This window comes from Dreissena polymorpha, chromosome 16 (genome assembly GCF_020536995.1).
Source record: "Dreissena polymorpha isolate Duluth1 chromosome 16, UMN_Dpol_1.0, whole genome shotgun sequence".
Classification (NCBI taxonomy): domain Eukaryota; kingdom Metazoa; phylum Mollusca; class Bivalvia; order Myida; family Dreissenidae; genus Dreissena; species Dreissena polymorpha.
In genome coordinates this window covers 22673981-22693006 of record NC_068370.1, presented here as the reverse complement: position 1 = coordinate 22693006, position 19026 = coordinate 22673981, and the positions used below count along the sequence as shown (strand labels likewise).

Here is a 19026-nt window from a genome sequence, read left to right as displayed (position 1 = left end):
TGAAGTGAAAGTTTGATCATTTCACCTAGGCTTCATGAATGCCTACTTTTGTCTTACGGTACTACTTTTAAAACAATTTTTAAACAGAAATAAACTAACTTCAATAAAAATATATTTTTGGCAGAAAAAAATGACAGATTGTGTGATCTATTGGTACAATAGCATGGTGACCTCCGGCCCTCCTCTCAAGCCCCCATATATTATTCAGCCATGGAGAGAATTGAAAACTGAACAAGACCATTGGAAACATTGAATGTGAAATTTTATATAAGCCTTCTTGCCGGTTTTCTGTTGAAAACCTAGGGACCCGGCACAAAAAAAATCATATACAATGTATGATATATAATGTATAGACATATGGTTGAAAACAAAGATTGCAAACTGAACTGTAAAGGATTTATGTAGTGAATTCTGTCAAATTAATACTTGTGTGCACAAGCTCACAGACATTGGAAAATACCAAATACTTTTTTTGCCACCCTAGTTTTGAGAAATCTTGTTTGTTGGCTGATCTACTTTCATTAAATTTATTTTGTTTCCAGTTGACTGATCTACTGTCTTTACTTTTATTTTAAGGGGCTGTCAACCAGATTGACGAAAAAAGAAAAGTTCTAAAATACCATATTTTTTACAATTATTAATTTATATTGATTAAAATATCACGGCTGGTATATTACATTACTTGAAAAAAGTTGTAACCAGAATCTTTCAGAAATCTCTGGACACAGGCACTATCCCCTCCGACTGGATCAAGGCGAACGTCACCACCCTCTTTAAAAAATGCAATAAAGTAACCCAGCAAATTATAGGCCTATTTCACTGAGTGACATGTGTTCTTTGTAAAGCCATGGAACACATTGTCGCCTCAAACATCACCAAACACTTCCAGGCCAACGATATTCTTTTCCATCTTCAGCTTGGCTTCAGGTCAAAACGGTCATGCGAGACACAGCTCATAGGACTTGTAGAGGACTTATCCAGGAATCTTGTTCATGGCCAACAAACAGACTTAATACTCCGGGATTTCCTGAAAGCATTTGACGAGGTCAATCACTTGAAGTTACTCTACAAAATGCACAAACACGGCATCCAAGATCGTCGTCAGTCTGTCTAGGTCAATGGTGACAATTCAGACGAGGTACCAGTCACATCAGGTATCCCTCAGGGCTCTGTTCTCGGCCCTCTTCTCTTCTTGCTTTACATAAACGATCTGCCCGAAAACATAGTTTCACAGGTACGGTTATCTGCGGATGACACTGCTGTCTATATCAGGGTCAACAATCCCACTGAATAAAACACACTCAGGATGATCTAAATTGGTTACAAAAATGGGAACACTCTTGGGATAAGGAATTCAATCCTTCCAAGTGAAGTGAACGGTTATTAACATCACAAGGTCAAAACACCCCTACAAATCCACATACACACTCCACGGCAAAACCCTCAAGACAGTTAGTAATGCTTAATACTTGGGTGTTTGCATCACATCTGACCTCAGTTGGAACTAGAGCCTTGTCACAGACGTGACCTCAGTTGGAACTAGAGCCTTGTCACAGACGTGACGTATACCCCCACATGCCGCATTGACACAGACTATTTTTCATCATGTCTTCACAAAACAAGAGAATCTTATTTTTTGTAATTTTTAAAAATTATTATGCCATTATCATTTATAGCTATTTTGACCTTTGAACTCTTGAGTTCTTTCACATGACACGCCGTTCAATGACTGTGAACAAAATTAATGTACAGAGTCATTTTTAAATCTCACAATGAATGGCATAGTTATGGTCCAGACAAGATCATTTATTGCCATTTTTGACTTTTGAACTAAAAGTGTGACCTTGACCTTGGAGATATCGATGTAATTCTTTTGCGCAACACACCGTCCAATAATGGTAAACAAAAGCCAAATGATTTTAAAATCTCACAATTAACTACATAGTTATGGCCCGGACAAGCTCATTTATGGCCATTTCTTACCTTTGAACTCAAAGTTTGACCTTGACCTTGAAGATATCAACGTAATTCTTTCGCGCGACACTCCGTCCAATGATGGTGAACAAATGTGCCAAATGATTTTAAAATCTCACAATGAACGACATAGTTATGGCCCGGACAAGCTCATTTATGGCCATTTTTGACCTTTGAACTCAAAGTGTGACCTTGACCTTCGAGATATCGACGTAATTCTTTCGCGCGACACACCGTCCAATGATGGTGAACATATGTGCAAAATGATTTTCAAATCTCACAATGAACGACATAGTTATGGCCTGGACAAGCTCATTTATGGCCATTTTCGACCTTTGAACTCAAAGCGTGACCTTGACTTTGGAGATATCGATGTAATTCTTTCACGCGACACACTGTCCAATGATGATGAATTAATGTGCCAAATGATTTTAAAATCTCACAATGAACAACATAGTTATGGCCCGGACAAGGTCATTCATGGCCATTTTTTACCTTTGAACTTTAAGTGTGACCTTGACCTTGGAGATATCGACGTAATTCTTTCGAGCAACACACCGTCCAATGATAATGAACAAATGTGCCAAATGATTTTAAAATCTTACAAGGTTATGGTCCGGACAAGCTCATTTATGATCGTTGAACTCAAAGTGTGACCTTGACCTTGGATATATCGACATAATTCTTTCGCGCGACACACTGTCAGATGATGGTGAACTTATTTGCCAAATGATTTTAAAATCTCTCAATAAATGACAAAGTTATGGCCCGGAAAAGCATTTGACCTTTGAACTGCAAGTGTAACCTTGCTCTTTGAGATATTGACGAACTTTTTTCACAAGACACACCGTCCCATGATGATGAACAAATGTACCAAGTCATTTTAAAATCTAACAATAAATGACATAGTTATGGTCCGGACAAACTTTCCGTTTAAAACACACTAAGTGACCCCGTGACCTACTTTTTGACCTGGCATGACCCATATTCAAACTTGACCTAGACATCATCTAGATACAACTTCTGACCAAGTTTGGTGAAGATCGGATGAAATTTCGGGACAGACAGACCGACTGACAAAGTGACTCCTATATAGCCCCCCCCCACCAATGGTAATGGGGGTATAATAATCACATATACCAGGATACCGCAACAGCCAGTCAAACACTAAACTTCATTAAACGCAACACTCCCATAAAGCACCCACACATTACAGAATTTGCCTTCAAAACCCTGGTCCGCCCACAACTTGAGTTTATTAGCTCAGTGTGGAGCCCACATACACAATACAACATCAACAAGATCGAGATGGTCCAACGCAGGGCCGCTGGATGGGTCATCAATGATTACCCATACCACAGCAGCGTCACACACATGCTAGAAAAATTAGAGTGGCGTTCCCTTGAGAACAGAAGGTATGACTCCCGGCTACTGATGTTCTACAAAATTGTCCACTGACTGGTTGCTGTACCTATCCCTCCTTAAGTCATTCCTCCAACCTGGCTAGACATCTGCACCCTCTTTCATTCAGACAAATTCCCACTCCCAGCATCAATTATAAAGTTTCCTTCTATTCAGCTACTATCATCCTATGCAACTCCCTGCCAGCCAATATTGTACAGGCACCTACCCTGGACCAGTTTAGGCTGGGGGTGACCAAACAAGACCACAGTTTCTGAGTGGGTTGGCTGTTTTTATACATTACTTCTTTTAATTTTCAAGCACTGACACACGCCTGATTGAAATGCTCATTGTGGCGACTAGCAGTACAGGGCCGGATCCAGAAAGGACATAACTGGGGGGGGGCACAAAGTTTGTTCCACAACACAAATGCGGAGGGGGGGGGGGGGCGGCGGCAAGAAGTAAGTGTACAATGAATGGTCATATATTAATACGTTCATACTTAATATTGGTTCATTCAACATAAAGAAGTTAAATAAAAAGCTAAAGCGATGAGTTTTAAATATGTTTATTTTTTTAATTTATATTTCCTTTCAACAATTAAACAAATAACACACAAACAAAATTTCACAATTTTCAAACTGTAATGAGAAAATTTACAAACTAAACAGTCTCTTAAACTTTACGCAAGTCAGTTTCTTCATTGTTCAAATCAGACTCCAAAATACAAGGCAGTTATTTATCTTGGATTCTGCCTTGCAAATTGTTGGACAATTTTACTAAGGTTTACATCAATGTCCCTGCCCACTGACATAAGACACAGACCAGTGAGTTCTGCAAAATCCCTTATATCTGTCACTGTGGCTCCAATTGGTAGGAGGCTGGTAGCTTTAACAACACTTGAGTTGGTAGGTGAACTCTTACAGTCATCTTCATTATGAGTTCTGAAAATAAAAGAGAATGAGTGTTTAGACATGCGAAATTCAGTTAAATTGACTACGCAAACATATCATTTAAAAAAAATACATTAATACTGTTGGTCTGATTTATATTTAAATAAACATATTTTATCAGAGCTTATATAAAGCCTGATAAAATGTGAATGTTATTAGTTGAATAAGCCAAAGATGAAAAAAGTGCACAAAACGTTTGATAAAGTTCAATATATTTAATTAAATTAATATCTACAAGGTGTATACAGAGCAGAAAAGGCATATATCATCGCATGGCTTTATTAATTCAGGGTTTTTTTTCCTTCTTTGGGACCCGCCGAAAATCGGCCCTTTCCCCTCGGATTTTTTTTTCCCCTCAGCTGGTAAAATTTCCCCTAGATTTCATTTTCCCCTAAAAAAAAAAAAAAAAAAAAAAAAATTTTTTTTTTTTTTTTTTCCTTTAAATATATAAGTTATCCTCATCCACTGTAGAAACTAGAAAAATCTTGCATAATTAAATTATCTGTTGCCTTGAATTTGTTTTAAAAACAGTAAAATATGTTAAATTGATTATTTTAGACTTTGCTTATTTTCCCCAAGATCCAGCTTTTCGCACAATTTTTTCCCCCAAAATTCGACGTTTCACACGATTTTTTTCCCCTCAAAAAAGGCCAGGCCCTTTCCCCAAAATCAGATAAAAACCCCTGTAATTATACTATCAGTATAAAGAAATATGTTAATAAATTTACACTCGATCTTTGTGTTCTTTTATTTCAATATTTTAGAGTTAAACATATAACATACTGAATGAACTTAGCACAATAAACGTGTTATAATACAAATTCTTACCTTAGACTCAACAACTTTGGCTCAGAGTCCAACTCTGTGTTTTTTGTTTTTTTATATGGACGAAGTCGATCCAGTGTTGTTGCCTTTCGCTTCAGTTTAATGAAGACAATGCCGTGTTAAGCTATATTATATACCGCAAGAAACGTCTCCATATATAATGTTCCCATGTTTATGACATCTGACAATACAGTGTTAATTGATATACTTGCCATCAAAACAATGTTCGAGATAATCCAGACGCTTATTTAGTGTAAATGACAGACGCGTGATATTACCCAGACGATTAAAATATACTGCGAAAAGAAAGAATATAGCACTAAAGAGATTGTTGCGACGGTGATAATCGAGTGTTAACGTACAACAGGTGCCCCCCCCCCCCACCCCCGCGTATAAGTTGTCAGTAAGGTTGGTAAGGTCACGTCCTGTGTTGGAAATCGGGTAAATCGGAACATCTTGCCAACTTTGTTGCACAAAAACACTTACACGAAAAGAAAAGAAGGCTTCAGCGGCTGGGGGGGCACGACCCGGGTAAATCCATGCCTGCAGTATACATAACTCAATACTAAATAATACTTAAATGATAAAAAGTAAATGCAATGATCAAATAATGTCTCAAGTAGCAAATGTGTCCGTAAAATTTCGTCCTAACTAATTAAAACAGTCACACAATAATCTAGTCCATAAAAACGGACTCCCAGAACCTTTGATAATTTTTGCTATGGCGGCTCTGGGAGTCCATATGCACTCCTTCATACACATGGGTGCAGTTCAGCGCCTGGAATCCTAGCGCTTCACTAAACAGAGTTACAGACGTCGTTCGAGACAAATTGAGGAAAATAATGAATAAACTTCATAACCTAAAATTTACCTGAATGGAAACCTACGGATGTTATCCTTTGCATGCATCCGATAAAAAAACGACGATGTTTCAACACACTTTTCTCGCTGACATTGTTATGTTTAAATATGAAACAGTGTATTCTGTATCGAATACCACATCGTTATCGACTTTTTGACTCCAACACATAACGCGATGTACAAAATATTGGTGTAAAGCGACCTGACCTATATTGGGTCAATTTCAATATGGCGGATACAGCGTACAAAACAAAACCTTAGTCAATACAAATCAATTATTTCTTGCTTTACTGGTACCATTTGGATGAGTTTGTGGTTTAGATAGGTAAATTTTAATAAGCTCTTGCAGTTTCAGTGTTCATTAACCTTTGAATTGTTGATAACATTTTGCACCCATAGACAAGAGAGAGCACATTGCAACTCTCAGCCTAAGCTGAGAGTTGAATTATTGCAACTAACAATAATCCTGTTTTATCCGAAAATTATATCCGAACAAACATAACTTGTCTAAGTTTCGTGTTGGTCGTCAGTTGTAAACCTGGCGATTTGGTTTACATATTTTGCGACTAGAACGTACCTGTTATTTATTATTTGCGCTATATAAATCTTAATTATCATGCAGTAAACATGCAAAACTTAATCTGCAAACCCATAACAAAGGAAGTTGTTAGTTTCCATAATTGGCCGGTGATCGCATAAACATTTGTTGTAAAAATGTAATAAAAAGGTTAAATTCAATAAAGTTTTCCAAAGAAATTACTTCAATAATATATTTAAAATATTTTCGGATAATGTGCACCGTCTTACCTTAAAAGTACGATTATTTCTAAAAATGAAAAAAAAAGATTGAATGTTTAATTCCTTCTTTATTTGACCACCCCTCCGCCCCCCCCGAAAAACATTCAGAAAATTGGGATATTAAACTCTGTGGGGTTGGGTCTCACTAAAACGCTTACGGAATTTGCATACAATATAGATAACGTTGAAAACTGCATACGATATGAACAAAGAAGGAAATTGCAGACGGTAATCGCTGTCCGTTATTATGGTGTTTATTATGGTTTAGTTATTTTAATTTTATTTTTTGATGTTAAAAATACACGATGGATACTTAAATATTGATGTTTACCTTTTTTATTTTGATATTTTATGGTGTAGATTAACCTAAGTTAATATAACAATCAAAACAGTAGGGCATGGAATGGCAGATCAACATTGTTAATTTTCGGATAAACTTTCTGGATTTTGCCAAGGTATATTTTTTCATAGATTTTCAGTTTGTTTGCTTCAAGAAGAAGTATGTGGAAAAACATTTCCTGTAAAAAGAATATATTTCATCAATCATAACGTGTTTATGAGACGTATTGGCTCTCATAATGACGATTTTAGCGGATATTTCTGTCTGTTACACAGTTGTCAAAATCTAAAACGCTTCACAATTTATCTGTCAAATCATTTCTTATTATACGATTTTATAATGACATCAACTGTAGTAACACATCTTTGATACATTTTAGTGCTTATATGCTTCTCAAAGTTTTCTACTTTCACTTGATTTATTTTTAAGATGATTGTATAACTGTTGATCAATTGATAGCTGAAAGACTGTCAAATGAATATGGAATTAGGTTGTAGTAGATACAGTCAAGTTACCATTACCGGATCATTACCCATAGAGGATCACTTTCATGTTCAAGAATGCGCTTCCCGATAAATATTTGTCAGTTTTGGATGATATTTTGAACACAGCATTTTCAATCACATATAGAAAACAATTATAACAAAAACAAATGAATATAATTTACAACTGGCAATGTAATTTCGGCATTGTAAACAACACAGTTCATGTTTCGACAGTTCAAATAGCGTGGTAGAAGCCCCCTGAGTGGTTTCGATCACGTGATCCGTTATAGCTACAACTGATCTGTTAATGCATGAATTCTGCAGCGAAAAAAAGGTATCACAAATACATTTTGCCTGCGTTTAAAAATAAGACTATATGCTTAATCAGCGAGCAAAGGTAATATTTAATCAAACTGATGTAAAAGAAGTCTCAAAACATTTATTGCTTTTCACCAGAACAACTTAATTACGCTACTGATCCGGTAATGGTAACTTGACTGTACATGTATTATAAAATTTGTGTTAAAAATCTGTGTGCAATCCTGTAATGGACTGTAAGCAATCGCAATTCTATTTGTAACACCAGAATTAACCCTTTACATGCTGGGAAATTTGTCGTCTGCTAAAATGTCGTCTGCTGAATTTCTACAATTAGCATTTCTTTGATTTAAAAAAAAAAAATACTATCAGAATAGCAAACAGTTTGGATCCAGATGAGACGCCACGTTCTGTGGCGTCTCATCTGGATCCAAACTGTTTGCAAAGGCCTTCAAAATTTGGTTCCCGCACTGAAAGGATTAATGAATGCGTTATCAATGTCAATTAAGTGTTCATGATCAAGTTGAAATTAAAGCAGTGATGCGCAAAGATAATGATTCGTTAAAACAAAAAAGAAATAAAAAATGTAGAACAACACAAATTTGGAAGTCACTTTAGAGACTATAGTTTCCAGTTTTAGACAATTTAAAGGTTGTCTGCTCATATGTTTTGGAATATTGGTAAGATTGTTACCAGATTCAATACTTGTGCGGGCATTTTTTTTTTATTTGTAATATATTATGTTTAAATCAGGGGTCTAGCTAGGTTCAAAATTTAGGGAGAAGTCACTTCTCCCAAAGGCCAAAATAGGGAGAAGTGGCAACTTTTCGGGGAGAAATGGTACTTTTGCATCCAGGGGTCAAGCTTAGCTCAAAATTTCGGGAGATGTCACTTCTGTACAGTTGCGTCATAGGTCTTCATTTTACATGTATTTTGCGGCAAATTAAAGGAGAAGTATTTCCATTCAGCTTTCAATCAACTCTTTACTTGTCTTATACACCTTATTAAACTGTGCCAATTATCATTAATCAGAAACAACTCTTATTTCACACTTTGGGGGACAACATTTACAAATACAAACACACACTCACTTAAGTGTTCATTTTTGTTATTGATGTATTTAACTGAGTTTAAGTAATATATTTAACACTTAACATGCTATTTATGTGATGACTGATAAGCTATTTCAATAATAGAGGCTGAAATGGGTGGTGGAATTCAAAAGGCTGCATTTCATTTATAATAAGAGATGTCAAGTGTATGAAACCTACATTTTTCTTATTTGTAATTGATTGTGAATTATTCTGGTACTTTTTATTATTTTTTTCCTGTACAGGTGTATCAAATAAAACTTCAATTTTAACAAAACCAGTAATATTCATAATCTTCTTACTTCCTTGTAAATTTTAAGAAAATCAAGATTTAATCGAATTTATATTGTGCTACAATTTTTTAAAATAAAAATTCATTTAAAGTCTCATTTTACAACACAGATTCCAAATCTTACCCGTAATGCCCTATATTTATTGCCAGTGTGCTAGGTTAACTCTTCCCATTTGATCATTCCTTTGTATTGTTTTAATGGGCCATTTAACTTTGCTGAAGTATAGTTATTGGTAGCCAGCACAAGGCAATTAATCAAGGCTTCACCTATGAACAATTTTAAGAACTCTAATAGCTCCGGACTGTGCATTTGAATGTTCAACTTTGCATGACCTGTAAATGGGGCAACTTCTGGCTGAGAATTCTCCTGTGTCCAATTCTCCACATCAAATTGATTTTAATGGTCAATGTGTGGCACAAACAAATAATTAAATGGTGGAGAAGTTATGTCGCCTTCATGAAATTAATTAGCGACATAAATATATATTTTGCAATAATTTTATTAAGGCCTGTATCTTGTTGTTTCAGTGAAGAACTCCAATGATATACATGTAGGGGCATGTGTCCAAAGCTGATCCACATCATAACATTCTGATTGGGAATAATGACATAGTACCAAAAGATGTGCTTATATTGTAATTAGCAGGTATGGTATGACTCACACCATGCATTGTTTACCTCATTTGTGTTTACTATTTATTCTATTTTTTCCATTAGGAAAAACAACATATGATTTATTGATTATCTTATCCATGGTATGCGGATGTTTAGATAAAAACTAACAGAATTTATTAAACAAAAATGCCTTAGCTCTTTTCACTATGCATATCTGGAGGGAACAGAAATAAAATTATATACAAAACAAAAATCTTATTTTCATGTTGATAACAGTGTATCATTTGATTAATAATGTGTTGTGTTATTTTTACAAATATTAAGTTCAATAAGAAAAACAACAATGAAGGGAAAAATAACATGTGGTTACCACTGTATTGATGTATTATTGATGTGTTTGTGGAACGTTGCAGTCATAAATTATCAGTCATTGTTATATCTTTTCATTGCAGATCTTCACAAATGAACCTGGCAGATCCTGGTGCAACCTTACCTTACCATGTTTACATCTAACCGTCAGTTTGAGCTGTGTGTGGGTGGTAACACGGACTATATACATGTATTGCCCAGTAATTGTCTTGTGATGGACCTTTTTAACATATCAAGTATTTAATTGAAGACTTAACAGATCAGCAAAGGCAATGGCATTAACTCCACAATCAACATTATTGTTTTGTTTCATCACGGTCGGAATTGTGATATCTATGTATTCTTTGTCTTTACCATATAATACTGAAAGTTGTATTTGAAGGCCATGTGGTATTAATCTGTCTCTAGAACGATCGTTACCTAAGCTGTCCAATAGAAATATTTGATTATCATGCAAAATCGACACGACCCAATGGTAATTATGGGTGTAATGAATTTGGCAAGCAGGCTGTGTTACTGGTTCCATTAATTCTTCCACATTCCAGTGACTCTTATCTTCGGACAACATAGGTACGGATTCAGATAACTGAAGCCCATTTATAACACCCTTTACCTTGCGTCTCAATAAGATATGAGCGGCTTCTATGTGACTTGAATATAATTGATCATTTGGTATTAAAGCGTAATTATTTTAGTGCAGTCAGACGCAGTAGCCGCCGAAACGTACACCTACTACGTTTGTTAAGTGAAATGTCTGTGCGCCGTTATTTTGCTAGATTTCGTATAACGTCTTCCTTATGAACTGCATAATGTTACAACTTTGATAAAAACACTCAATTCACCATTATTGTTGAGTTAATCATAACGCTAAAACGGACTAACTAATGTACATGGAGAAAGTAAATAAAAAACATTTTCTGGAGCAAGAAGTTGAAAAACAAAACATTACACATCAATTTTGACTTCCATTGCAACCAAATTTAGGTTCGATGATGACAGCCAGATATTGCTCTCTATTAATTGAATGTTTGAAAAATTCGTTAGACCAGTATCATGCGAAAATGGATCTTATTTAATTGTGGTTCCCTCATTGAACTTATGTTGTCTGTCGACTTTTAGAATAATGTGTAAGAAATAAATGTATTGCTTCAGATTCACGAGCTTTTTTTTAAGAAATGAAATATGCAAATGTATGTTATATATATTTTTTCTGTTTCTTAAACGTATCTTATTTATTTTGGACTACGTGCTTATTTTTTTTAAGAAATGAGAGATTCAAATGTGTCTTATTTATCTTTTATCCATGTCTTAAATGTGTTTTATTTATATAAGACTACATTCTATACTGCCAGTGTCATGCGAAAATGGATCTTATTTCTTAATATCCACCTTCACACTTTATTCTTTATTAGCGCCGTCTTTCATTAGGCTATCACTATTTAAAGAACAGATTACTGTGAAATTAATTAAAATGTGCAACGGTGATATTGATCCATTCACGTTGTTAATTTAAAATGTACACAACAGTTTAGCAATAAATGAAATCAGTTATTTTGGCAGTTCATCCTTTTTTTCCAGTACGGTAGCCAGGTGCCTGTGTATTGAGCTGACAAGATAGGGATCATCACAGCAGGTTGCTAATACACAGTGTAGACTTCCCCTGTTTTATTATTGTATTTGTTATTTACCTGATTGGAATAAATGAGGTGTATTCAATCGGGTCTGCTGGCGTTATGTTCAAGGTCATTTTATGTGAAAAGCTGGGTTTCGGACATAATTTCAATCGTTTTGCTTTTATACACAATTTTTGAAATAATGAATATATTGGCGCGATGAAACGTGATTTATAAATCAAGCTGACAGAATAGTTTCAGTTCTTAATTATGTGTACGGTAATTTAATTCCCATCTCTCGCTTAACTTAACGTTCAATGGCACGCGCACTTAATCGGAATTTGACCTTTAATTTGATGCAATCCACACAACAAAAATTAGCGGCCAAGCGCAGAATATTCTGCGCTCGGCCGCTGATGGTGTATTGTAATATATACAATTATGATAAGAAACAGTAGCAGACAACAGGCATCTGGTTGATAAGAAGAACTGATGAATTTATTGGACGTGAATAACATTGCCAACTAAAAATGTTTTGAAATAATAAATTTGCCCAGAATAATTGTATAACATTATTCATCTAGCGGCCAATTGCATTAATCTGTTTTACTGTTTAGTAATACCATCATTTTTAAACTGATAACGGAAATAAAGAAATATCGTGTTTTTTTGTTAAGTGTAAGTGCTTGAGTTAATTATTGTATTACATGTGCCGCATTTAAAGATACTACATCCACACATCAGACCAAGATAGATATATTTGACATAAGACCACACCACAGTGGGGCGTTATGAGAGACAGTAACGATAAGGCTGATAGGTGACATTGACGCACAGACTGAACAAAGTTCATGTTATGTTATGTACGAACGAAAGGCCGCACGAACGTACGGACCGACGGACGAATGAACGAAGGGACGGACGTACGAAGGAACGAACGAACGGACGGATTAGCGAATTGACGAATGAACAGACGGACGGATAAGGCCGGGTTTCCATGCATCCGTGTCCGCGCTCCGGGTCCGCGTTCCGTGTCCGCGTTCCGTATACGGACACGGAGTATCGTTTCCATGCATCCGCTTATTATTTAAGCCTTTCCGTGTAAAAAGCTCATTCCAAACGTGGTGGTACTTGGATTAGGATGTCGTTATTAGAAGAGCACACATTTTTTATGCTGCGGCAGCACTGCAAGTTAGTAGACGGAAACGCAGACATAGGTACTTGTCACGTGCCATCATAAGAAACCGTCAAAATTACGGTACATACTACCATCTTATTAGAGACTTAGAGCTGAACGATGAAGAGTTTAGGACCTTGGTAAGTTATTAATAATTATTAACAAAATATTTAAATACTGTTATAACCCAAGGTATACAAAAATCCTAAATATCTCAATGTTTCATACCGCTATCAGCTAATTTCTCCAACACCACAGTACAGAAAGCCGAAACTAGCTGATAAGCCACTCTGGACAGGCTGAATTAATGACAATTAGCATAGTTAGATTGATAAACATTACTGATTATTCGTATTACAGACTTTAAAACTTGAATGTGAACCCGCATAGACAAAAAAGAACATAAATAGCGACTTCTTACAGCGTTATATCTTGTTTGAAATATATACTGTGTCTTTTGAAAAGCGATTATAGAGTGTAGACGATATATATTCGAATTGTTTGATGCAATGTCTTTGTCTTTGTATTCTTTCTTACGTTGGTTGTATATTTCAGTTATCCCTTACTAAATATATTATTTTTTCACTAATATTTATGCTTGAAAGTCGACCATTCATGTTCACTTCCGTCCGTGTACTGAGTCCGCGTCCGTGAAAAATCGCTCACCGAGCGATTTTTCACGGACGCAATTCGCGGACGAAAAATGCGGACGCGGAACGCGGATACATGGAATCGCTCCAACAGATTTCAACCAGTTCGTTTTTTTCGCGGACACGGACACACGGAATGCGGACGCGGAGACATGGAAACCCGGCCTTAACGAAGAAGGGACGTACGGACGCATGTATTCAATGCGCTTTCGGTAATTATTTTGCGCATTCGGTACCGATACCGAAAGCGCGCGCTTTCGGTTAATCTAGTAACCCCACTTGTCACTCACTCACAGCTTCTTTCGCATATTCAGTCCATCAATCCCATTCTTACAGTAAGTCGATTAGTGAGTTTCCTCCGGCTCAATATTTTCATTAGCTGAATTTACGGTAGATCACATACATTCTTTACATTCTATCAGTTTTATGGCGTTTGATGAAAAAAGTTATAGCCAAATTATTCAATCAGTGTAACTGTATTTCAATCGCGCACTTGTTAACTCGCACTGTCAGTAAATCGCATGTTCATTCGCGGAGTGAGTCCGTCCCTCAAACATTCTTACAGTCAGTCACTCGCTTACATAAACAGTCGCGCAGTCAGTCGATCACACCGTCGAAAAGTAAATCGCATAATTAGTCAATCACTCACTGTGAAACTCAAAGAGGATGCAAAAATCAAAATATTCATACTTAAAGGGATCTTTTCACGCTTTGGTAAATTGACAAAATTGAAAAAAGTTGTTTCAGATTCGCAAATTTTCGTTTTAGTTATGATATTTGTGAGGAAACAGTAATACTGAACATTTACCATGCTCTAATATAGCCATTATATGCATCTTTTGACGATTATAAAACCTAAAAATTATAAAGCGTTGCAACGCGAAACGATTGAATAATTTGGAGAGTTCTGTTTTTGTCGTTAAATTTTGTATAACTACGAAGATTGCTTATATAAGGTGTAAAATACGTCAAGTAAGTGTACTCGGCGGAATAGCTCAGTAGGCTAATGCGTTTTTACTTCAGGACTCCAGGGGTCACTGGTTCGAAACCTGCTCCGGGCAATGTTCTTTTCCTTTTTTTAATTTTGTTCTTGATTTTTAACTGAAGCTTTTACGATCCAATGTTTACATTTATCAATATAAAGCATTTAATGAATAAGTTAAAAAATGCCAAAATCTGTGAAAAGGCCCCTTTAAAGAGGGTGCAAAAATCCTAAAGCGTGCAACAAATGTCCTTCCTCAGACAACATATCGCAAAATCATGAATTGGCAATAGTAATTGTATAAGTGTATATAGAATGTGATAATAGTGTATATGTAGTATACATGTTCTTAAACGACAAAGAACTACTTATTTTGTGATAATATAAAACTATATCTGAAACCCCAAAATCATTTAGAAGTTACCTTAGAGTAAAATACACATGAATCCCAGTTCGAAAGACCCATTTTGCAATCTTCAATAGCTATGCAGTTCATAGTTACAACAATAATGTACTTTATTTGGTTCACTATTGGCCCCAATCCTGTGTATTATCCCCGTTCATTGATATCCTGCTGTGGTCACAGAGCAGCGATCATTATCGGTGATCAAAACTAACAGGTGCACAGGAAAAAAATGCATTAACCCAGTGGTAGGTCCGTTGAGAGCTTATGAGGATTATACGCATAATGTGGATATGCTGGGGTCTGTCATTTATTGACGCTGTATTTTTCAATGAACGGAGATAATACACAGGATTGATACTTTATTAATTAACTCTTTTTGCTGATATATATATAAAGGCAAATAAAAGCATTTGTAAAGTATATCAACGGACAGGAATATGTTATACATCTTGAGTCTGATTTAAATCACACAGCTTTACATTACTTTAATATTTTTATAAAATATTTGATGATATGTAAATCACGTAAGAATGCTTAAAGAATCGATATTACCATTGCGTCTGATCTTCAAATTGTATTTTTGAAAACTGATTAACACGATAAGTTAATAAAGTATGTCCGTCTCTCTTATATTAAATACATTGTAAACAAGTGGTTTTATAACAACAACAACCACAACATCATAAGTGGTATTACATAAATGGAGAATGAAATATCTTTACCAAATATACAATTTTAATTACATTTCTATATTTCTTTATTTGCTCATTTTCAAATGAATAATATAATGAGAATTTTATTCCGTGTATTTAAAAAATCGAATTTGGCGTGTAAACGCTTATACAAAAATCTACCAATTTTATTTTAATAGTTTGCTGACTCCTTTATCAAATAATAAATACAATCAACTGAACCAGAGGTATATGTATAGAACGGAACAGAATATATTTTAATTTGTTTCACAGGCCACATAAAACAGTACATAAGTTGTAACAGCATTTAGCTCACAAAATTTTATTTCTCAAAACAACAATTACAGAATTATTTAGGGAAGACGATCAGTGAGTTTACTTTTTGATTTTTGTAGCATTATCAATCAGTATTTTTTTCCATTACGGAATATATCTAAAAACAGACATTTACTATTGCATGCTAGAAGCTTTATTGTAAGCTTCATTGCTGAAATAAATGTTGTTGTTGAATTTGATAGATCTCCTGCTTATTTATCTGTCTTCTTTAAAAACGCTGTGTCTATTTTTGATACATATCGGGTATTAAAATAGTATTAAAATAATACAAGACACTAGATACATATCGTTTAAGGTTGTATCAAAATAAGGTACATGAAAATTACTTTTGCCACAATTCTTGGTAATTACTTTTACTATTACACTCTAAAACTTTATATACATATATCAAATGGTAACATTTACGTTTATAATAAGTTTAATACACATAAAGTATTACATTTGCAAATTAGACAGATAAAACATTATTTCTAGTGAACCCTAAAAAACATCAATTATCACTAATTTTACGAGGAGTATAAGAGGTTAACAAGTTACTGGTTCCCCAACGAACCCCAAAGTTTATTTTGGTATTCCATGTTAAGTTTTCATCATTTTTGCTTATTACACTTAATTAACCAGCTGTATATTTTGCGATCATATTATCTAAATTTAATAATTGTAATTTGCCAACAAGTGACGAAAGAGATTATACAGAGATTTGAAAGTTGAATTCATGTCATTTGTATATTAATAAATAATTCTTATTCAATTGAATAGTAAAACAAGCTAACGACCTATCTCTCCTACTTTTTGTCTATGTAAGTGGAAATTAATAACATTGATTGGCCTAAATACCCATCAGAATTTCTACGAATTGTCGGAATAGTTCTATAATATAGATGTTTGTTTAATTTTATAAAACTTTTTCTATCATAAAGAGTTGTACACATTAGCGTTTAGCAATTTTATGAACTTAATTCGATAAAACGTATAATCGTACTATTTAATCGCTTAAAAGTTTCTCTACGGTTACCTTCCCAAACTTTCGATGGGCGAGTACCCTATTTATAGTATGGGGACCTACGTACGTTCAATCATACTACACTTTTGAAACGGATATTGCAATAGTTTTTAATCACTACACAAGTGCATGTGCATGTATGTATTGTACATAGGAAATGCCATAGCGTGTAAAATAAACTGAATTTGTAGACTTATGACTTAGGTACCACCCCTAATGTTCAGTGTTATCGTACTATTTGCCATTCCTAGCTGTATAATCATCACTATCATTATCACCGTGATTGATATAATCATCATTATTAGTATTATCATTATCACTATCATAATCCCACCTTTATGTTACCTACCCTATACTGGAGATTTTTCATGTAACAACTCTTTTTCACAATATACGATGATTTATCGTATAGACTACTGTTTGTTTGATATTTGTGACATTCTCTTATAAGTAAGCTCACAAGTTATTACAAATTGTTATTGTTTTGAAAACTGTGAACACTAATAAGATAATGTTATATCAAGTTATTATTTAATTATCTCATTTTTACATAAAAGTTTACACCAAATGCTTAACGTTTTAAAGTAGATACATGAAGAAAATTTTTTACCATTTCGAGTATGCCCTTATTCAATTAGTTACCATGTTAACTAACAGCTTGCCTATATACTTTGAAAACTTTGAATTATGTTTATTATTCCATATGAGCAACAGGAAAATGCACATTCGAAACATTTGAAATAAATATTAGCAAATACATAATGAGCCCTGCTCTGTGAAAATGAGTTTAAATGCATGTGCGTACAGATTCGTCCCAGATAAGTCTGTGGAGTCCGCACAGTCTAATCAGGGGCGACACTTTCCGCTTTTATGACATTTTTCGTTTAACGAAAGTCTCTTCTAAGCAAAAGTCGAGTTTATGTGGAAAGTGTCGTCCCTAATTAGCCTGTGCGGACAACACAATCTATTCTAGGACGACACTTTACGCACATGTACATTAAACCCCTTTTCACAGATCGAGTCTCTAGTATTTTATTCCAACGTTCTAATATTGTTTCATTAAATAAATATATATTGACTGTCGTTTTAAATGTGCGGGGTAAGAACTATACTGCTAAAAATGTTATATTATATTATACATATATCTTATAACATATAGCACATTATGCTCTAACTGGAATTTAAATTCTCGTAGCTGTTCTGTTGTTTTATAGTCCTAGGTGCTCGGATTCTTACCACATATATTTTTTTTTTAAACAAATAAATCATATTGTACGGTCATTACACACTTCCGAACAGACGGCACTTCTCTTTTTGTGTTAAAATTTTATTTTTAGTGGCTGTAAATCTAACCAATTATTTTGTTGACAGATAAATGTTATTGTGTGTGTATACATAATGAGAAGATGTATAAGCAATGTACATCTAACTTATTCCCGTCGGCGAGTAATATACAAAATTAATTTATGTTCTTATTTAAATAATAAATACAATGATTTACAGTTATTTATACATTTAAACTCTGTTCTTAGATACAAATCGAGTTGTTAAAAAACGACAGCATTTGTAACACATTCTAGATTATCGTCACATCAAACTGATAATTGTTGCGGAAATTGATGGATATTAATTAGCATGGGGTGTCTTAACTCGAATACTATGGAGTCCACCTGCCAGCTCTGCTGACACTTAACTTGTGTATAAAGGGCAAAAAGTGGGGAAAAAATTTTGCTATAAAAAAACACAAGTACTGCAGAGTAAGTATATTCTACACTTCTGCTATGGTGTCGCGCAGGGGGATTGTGGATATTTTTCGAGACCAGTATAGAAAATGTTAACACCTGT

At 34.7% G+C, this 19026-nt stretch overlaps 1 protein-coding gene and 1 long non-coding RNA gene across 11 annotated transcripts in view; one reads left to right on the top strand and one right to left on the bottom strand.

The window, feature by feature from the left end:
• Nucleotides 1-19026, bottom strand: part of LOC127861972 (CAP-Gly domain-containing linker protein 4-like) — a 69214-nt gene that overhangs the window by 49618 nt on the left and 570 nt on the right. For 6 of the 10 annotated variants that reach the window (XM_052400765.1, XM_052400768.1, XM_052400769.1 and 3 more), the window contains exon 1: nucleotides 6592-6715. The exons of 1 other annotated variant lie outside the window; for it this stretch is intronic. In XM_052400765.1, the coding sequence (XP_052256725.1) occupies nucleotides 6592-6632 (41 nt within the window). In that variant the 5' untranslated portion in view covers nucleotides 6633-6715. Of the gene's footprint in view, nucleotides 1-6024; nucleotides 6078-6591; nucleotides 6716-6821; nucleotides 6944-19026 lie in introns of those variants that run through there. 3 more of the 10 variants (XM_052400772.1, XM_052400767.1, XM_052400766.1) reach the window with 3 other exon arrangements.
• LOC127861974 (uncharacterized) lies at nucleotides 7047-11874 on the top strand. The gene is made up of 3 exons (XR_008040383.1): nucleotides 7047-7267; nucleotides 9867-9984; nucleotides 10406-11874. It is a non-coding gene; the product is annotated as an uncharacterized LOC127861974 (long non-coding RNA).